Here is a 6104-nt window from a genome sequence, read left to right as displayed (position 1 = left end):
AAAAATTTTGTAATTAAAATTTTGTTTCGCTTCTGAATAATTTTTTATTTCAATTTGTTAAAAAAATAATATATTTTAACTAAACTTAATGGGTAACCATTTTAAATATTGTGACCTTTTTGAATGTTTTCATTTTGCAGATATGATTTATACATCGAAAAATGTATAGATCAAAACAAAAATTTAAAACAATCACATACAAATTACAGCATCACAAAAGTTTTTAAGAAAAACATCGAGGAAATAACCACCAATTTAAATTAATACTTAAGCGTCAAATACCCAGAAAAAACCGAAGCGTCTGGCATGCGCATTCGAAAATTGCAGAAACGAGCGATATTTCCAGTTAATGAACGACCAGTCATTAGTCGGTTGCAGTCATGTACACAATAAATTAAAGGAAGCTGTGGCTGAACAAGATCGTGTAGACTCCCATTTCTTACCGCAAGATAGTGATTCACAAATAAATCCATCAAAATGGTTCCTACAAAGAGTTCTAGTCATTGTTTCGTACTTTGGTTCTTTTTTCTTATCGTGCCTTTTGTGCGGGGACAATCAGGTGAATATTATGTTCCAATTACAATAACAATTAATTAGATTCAAATTAGTAACTTTCAATAAAATTTAGAAATTTATTTATGCCACTTAGACGATAATGAAAATGTTTACAAAATACCTTAAAAAAACAATAATTTTAATTATTTATATATTATTATTACTACTACTATTTTATACATACTTTTTAATCTATAACACTAATTTAAAACTTAACAATCGTGTAATTAGAAAAATTGAAAAGGTAATTATTTGAACGTGAAATGAGTTCGTTAAAAATTCGACAAACTGCATTGATTCTCATGGTTCATTATAACTTATTGTTAAAATAATCGATAACACTTAACAATAAGACATTAAATTTTTTGACACGTACGGTACTGACGTATTTTGTATCTTTAATACTGTAAAGTTCATATAAAAAAAACAGTATGCATATCGTTATCTTGGGAAAACCAAATTACAAATTTCTCAACAAATTTCATTAATTAATAAATATAATTGATTAGAAATTTTGTTTGTTTATTTTAAGGAAAGTGCCTCTTGTGCAAAAGTGATAAGTCAATATTCTTAAGTTTTGAATTCATCGAATTTTTAACCAAAGTCAATGTCACTCAAGGTGTACGTCATGAAAAAAATCTGCATATAACAATAATTGATCTCTTAGTCTTTACCTTATTAAGTACTAATAATTTCATTACTTTTGTTCTACTTTAAAGATGGTAATAATATTCATTCTATAATTTCATTATTTATGTACTACGAAATTAAGCAAACTAATAAAAAGAAGTAAACCAAAACAACGATAATTTAATTCATGATTAAGTTTATTGAAAAAGTACAAATAAAAATATTTTAAAAAATATTTGAATGAAATATTGCTATAAATTAGTGAAATATTTTGCAATAAATAAAACACATTTAAACGAATAACAATATTAAAATTTAAAAAATGGTTTTGTTTTGAAATGTTAATATATTTCATAAATTTAAATATAAAAACGAAAGGTTAGTTTATTTTTCAAAACCTCAATTGATAATTTTGAAATAAATTTTCTTAAAACGTGGTAAACTATTGAAATGTGATAAACAAAACAAAACCCCGATTCGGCTTTACCTTGAACTTCCTATCGTGTCAAGTATTACTATAAACAAAACCTAAAATAGTAAATCAATGTAATTAAATGAGATTTAAATTTTAAATGATTCTATAATAAACAGGTTTTTTTGATATTCAATCAAATTAACAAATTGTTTAGTAAGCCTTTTAAGATTCCACATCACACACATCACAGTTTTCAGAAACTGAATGGATTTTTTTTATTTGAGAAATGGGGGATGCAAAGCAATAGTGAGTCAAGACCATGTAACTTAAATTTAATAAACATCTGTTGAAAGTACAATTTAAACATTTTATTTATTTTTATTTTAAGTGATGAGAAACTACTAATCTTGTTTTGGAGTTTATTTCAGTACTGGCTTGATCCACTTATACTTCGAAGCCTTTAAATATTTATTAAATAATAAATAACTGTACAGTGTGGCCCATTTTAAAGCTAATTATTTACAAATCATACACAAAAGTAAACAGTATAAAAACCGAGATTATTTTTGCATCAACTTAGTAAGATATTTATACTATTTTTGACTACTTAATTAAACATATAAATTCCTAAGAATATGTTTTTTAATTTTTTCACAGAATTATAAATATACATAATTTTTTATGACATTTGATATATACCTATTTCAGGAGATTGCTTAATCTAATGGTGTACTTAAATTTGTTATAAAAAATTAATTAAAAAAAATGATTTTTACATATTTTATACTTTACAATTGAAAAAAATGTTTGTTAAAATCGGACAAAAAATACAAATTTTCCGAGGGTGTCCCGTTTTCAGATGGGATGCACTGTATTATATTATAAATAAAATCTTGGATATTACTATTTATTTAATACACAATTATAACTGTTTAAACTAGTTTTTTACGAATTCTAATTGTAAAGTTAACATTACAGATATAATTTAAATTTAATTCGATTTATATTTTCCAATTTTTACAAATTATATTAAATATTAAAAAATAATAAATATAATTTATTTATATGTATATTGAGCAAAGATTTAAAGTTTTTTCGAAACTTATTATCCCCAATATAATCAATATGATACTGATTTATAATTAATAATTTATTTATTTTCTTAATTTTCTCATTTTTTATAATTAGAAGGTCAACCATGTAACAACGATGATGGCCAAGGAATTTGTAGGCTAATGAGGGATTGCCCTTCTGGACTGAAGATGTTATTGCAGACTGGCAGACACAGTTACTCCAGATGCGGTTGGAGTGGCATTGAAGAAATTGTGTGTTGCCCAAATATTGCTGGTAATAACGAAAATCCGACCACATCACTAGACGTCGCCCAAAATCGATTACAAGAGAAACGAAAAAGTGTAAAAGGTATTGACTGTTTCCCTCAATTTTTCTCCAGTGAAACTAATCAAAAAGTTTGTTTTACAGCTTGCGAACAATTTATGAATACTAGTGAACTAAAAATTTCATGGCAAATAACAAATGGTGTGGACGCCGAGGACGGGGAGTTTCCTCATATGGTGCGTTTTTTTTTAGGAAGAAAAACTCATTATTCATTCTAAAATAAACATTGAAGTGGATGTTGTCTATGCCAAAACTAAATCGGTTTATTTAATTTTGCAGGCTGCTCTGGGTTATCTTCAGGAAGGAGAAACAGTAATACAATGGGACTGCGGTGGATCACTAATTGCAGCTCAATTTGTTTTAACAGCGGCTCATTGCATTGTAACCAGAGACAAGGGTGCACCCATCAAAGTAAGGATGGGAGTTAATGATTTAAAAGATGAAACGTCAAATCACAAACAGGACATAGATGTAGATAGCGTAATGGTGCATCCACAGTATAGTATAAGAGGAAGACAGAACGATATTGGAATATTGAAACTGAAGAGAAAAGCAATTTTTGATCAATACGTTCAACCAGCTTGTCTTTATACCGAAAAGACTGATCCCGTAAAATTAATAATCACTGGATGGGGCGTCATAAATTGTGAGTACTGTTAACATTATCCTTATTCAATCTAAGAGAAAGTGAAATTAATGCTCTCTTCAGGTTTAATGAAAATCATTAGGTCAGTATTGCAATTTTTGCACCAGTAATTTTAAATATTTCACTTTTTCCTAGATTGACAGGATTCAACTAAGTATAAGTTCTAAGTATTTTTACGAACAAAATATATTGCAGCAAACGGCATGACAAGTTGGAATGCTTTACAAAAGGCAACAATCCTTCCATCAAATTTGACTGAGTGCAGCTCTTTATATCGGATTAGAATCAACAAGGACGTAAATGAGAAACAAATATGCGCCGCTGACAATAAAAAAATAAATACCTCTGACACGTGTCAAGTATATATTATTCATTTTGTTAATCCATGATTATTAATTGTATAAATTTTAGGGTGACTCAGGAGGGCCGTTACAGGCAGAAAATTTAAAAGATTCCGGTCTGTACGCCATAGTGGGAGTAACATCTTACGGAATGGGTTGTGGAAGTAATTTTCCGAGTATATACGTGAGAGTGTCCGCATATCTGGACTTCATAGAGTCCTTCGTGTGGCCAAATTTAGATACTTCGTAAATCTATATTTTAGATAGCTTATTATTTATTATTTAGTGTATTTCGACTGTTATTTTTTTCTTTAAATTAAGACACATAATTTAGTAATTTGCTTTAATAATAAATGTGTGAATGTCAGGAAGTAATTTTATTAACAGCTGCTTGGTACCTTAAAGTTAAAGTTGACTTAACCAATCTGAACACATTTTTCTAATCCTGAAAGCTGATTTTTGTGAAGTATATAAATATCAGATTATCGAAGAATTAATTAAATTATTACCGTATTATAAATAAAAGAAGAATAACAACAATTTATTGTTGTTATTATATAATCATTTCTTACCGTTATTTTCGTTGGAATTCGAGGCTGCATTCTGGGACGTGCATTTTGTCCGACACAATTGGTAGTCGATGATGACAAAAGCACTTTTATTTAGGAAAATATATACAGTAGGAAGTAAGAAACTTATCTGAGAACTACTGACAACTTTTCATCTGTATATGAAAAAATAATATGAACGTACTATTTACATGCTTTACCTAAAAAGACGTAATGAATAAATATTGAATAAATAATGTTTATTTGTATTATAAGAACTCATCTGTATACATTTATAAAATTTGTTTATTCAACAACACAGAGTTTTTTATGATTTTTTAGTTTTCATCTCTGTCTGTTTATCTTTGTGCATGTCTTTGAAGACTCGGAACTAATTTCAAATAAATATATTTAAATATTAAGTGTTTTGCCATCAATATTGTTAAAAATCTTCTTTCGAAACATACTTGAAACTAATTGTAAGTGAAATTTTAATACATATCTGTGGTGGCCAGGGAAATAACACTTTACTATCTTAACGTTAATAATAGTCCTAATTAAGTATAATCAAAATATTGTTTACTTTATTTAAAATAATTACACTATAATCTTTCTCTCATTCATTTTATATCTAAATCAAAATAGTTTCTATTTAAATTAAATCTTATCATTAGCATGAATAAAAATCCATGTAATTAGTAAATTATCCTTGGCAATTGGTGCATAACATCTCTTATGATATCTCTATACGAAACGGTCCATTTTACTAATAATTTTTTATAATGGTCCTAACCAATAAAAGAAACCAAAACTTTTCATCCACCGTGTTTTTGTAGTGTAATTGTGATGCAAACTTTTATTAGGAGGACAATGAATATTTTTTTCACCATTTGATCGTGTTCTATTGATTCATCACTTCAAAGTGCCCTTCGCCAAAATTCTGGAGGATAATTAATACATTTTTCTGTTTAATCTTATTCAAATATTCTTTTTTTGAAATAAATGACTTCTTTACTGAAATGTATCCTTGTTGTTTGCTTTGTCTTATTGTTCTGATAGACACCTTGATATTGTATGACGCTATTAAATAATTACCTAGAGGACAAGAAATGATGTTTACTAATTTTTCCAATTTCTCTGTCAATAAAAGAAGTTGGTTTTTCGTTAGGACATTCTCTTATTGTATTTTTAATCGAGTGTGTTCTTTCATTTTTGTTAATGATCGTTGTAAACTATATTCCAGAAGCATCATAAGTTTTTAACGAGTTAGACTTTAATGTTTCATGTTAATTATTATTTTGCTCTTCTCTGGAGAGTTTATTTAATAAAATAAATGCTACTAAGAGTAAATTCTTAGTATTAAGAGTACTGTTAAACAAAATGTAAATGATATATCATTAAAAAGGCCTTTTAATTCCCTATGCATTACAGCTTAGTTTTTCAAAATTCTTTTATATTTTATAAACAAATATTATAAAAAGTTTAAAAATTGTATAATGCATGATTTATTAAAAAAATAAAAAACCTTAACATGAGAATAAAACCTTGAACCATAAACACTAATCTTTATT

At 27.2% G+C, this 6104-nt stretch overlaps 1 protein-coding gene across 2 annotated transcripts; it reads left to right on the top strand.

Moving 5' to 3' along the window:
* The first annotated feature begins 364 nt into the window (after positions 1-364).
* On the top strand, positions 365-4352 carry LOC109601272 (serine protease persephone). Of its 2 annotated transcripts, none has more exons than XM_020017498.2 (6): positions 365-559; positions 2792-3022; positions 3083-3174; positions 3278-3644; positions 3840-4003; positions 4056-4352. In XM_020017498.2, the coding sequence occupies exons 1-6, from the start codon at positions 478-480 to the stop codon at positions 4233-4235; spliced, it is 1116 nt and encodes a 371-aa protein (XP_019873057.1). In that variant the 5' UTR covers positions 365-477; the 3' UTR covers positions 4236-4352. The 2 variants fall into 2 exon arrangements, with proteins under 2 accessions (XP_019873057.1, XP_019873056.1); XM_020017497.2 differs by having other exon boundaries at positions 366-559; positions 2789-3022.
* Positions 4353-6104: the final 1752 nt, after the last annotated feature.

Source organism: Aethina tumida, chromosome 1 (genome assembly GCF_024364675.1).
Source record: "Aethina tumida isolate Nest 87 chromosome 1, icAetTumi1.1, whole genome shotgun sequence".
Taxonomy (NCBI): domain Eukaryota; kingdom Metazoa; phylum Arthropoda; class Insecta; order Coleoptera; family Nitidulidae; genus Aethina; species Aethina tumida.
The sequence above is the reverse complement of the archived record's forward strand: the minus strand, read 5'-3'. Positions and strand labels throughout refer to the sequence as shown.

Coding starts and splice junctions, on each gene's coding strand:
- LOC109601272 (XM_020017497.2), top strand. CDS start 478: ATGGTTCCTACAAAGAGTTCTAGTCATTGTTTCGTACTTTGGTTCTTT. Junction 3,023..3,082: donor GAAACGAAAAAGTGTAAAAG/GTATTGACTGTT, acceptor TTTGTTTTACAG/CTTGCGAACAATTTATGAAT. Junction 4,004..4,055: donor ATACCTCTGACACGTGTCAA/GTATATATTATT, acceptor TATAAATTTTAG/GGTGACTCAGGAGGGCCGTT.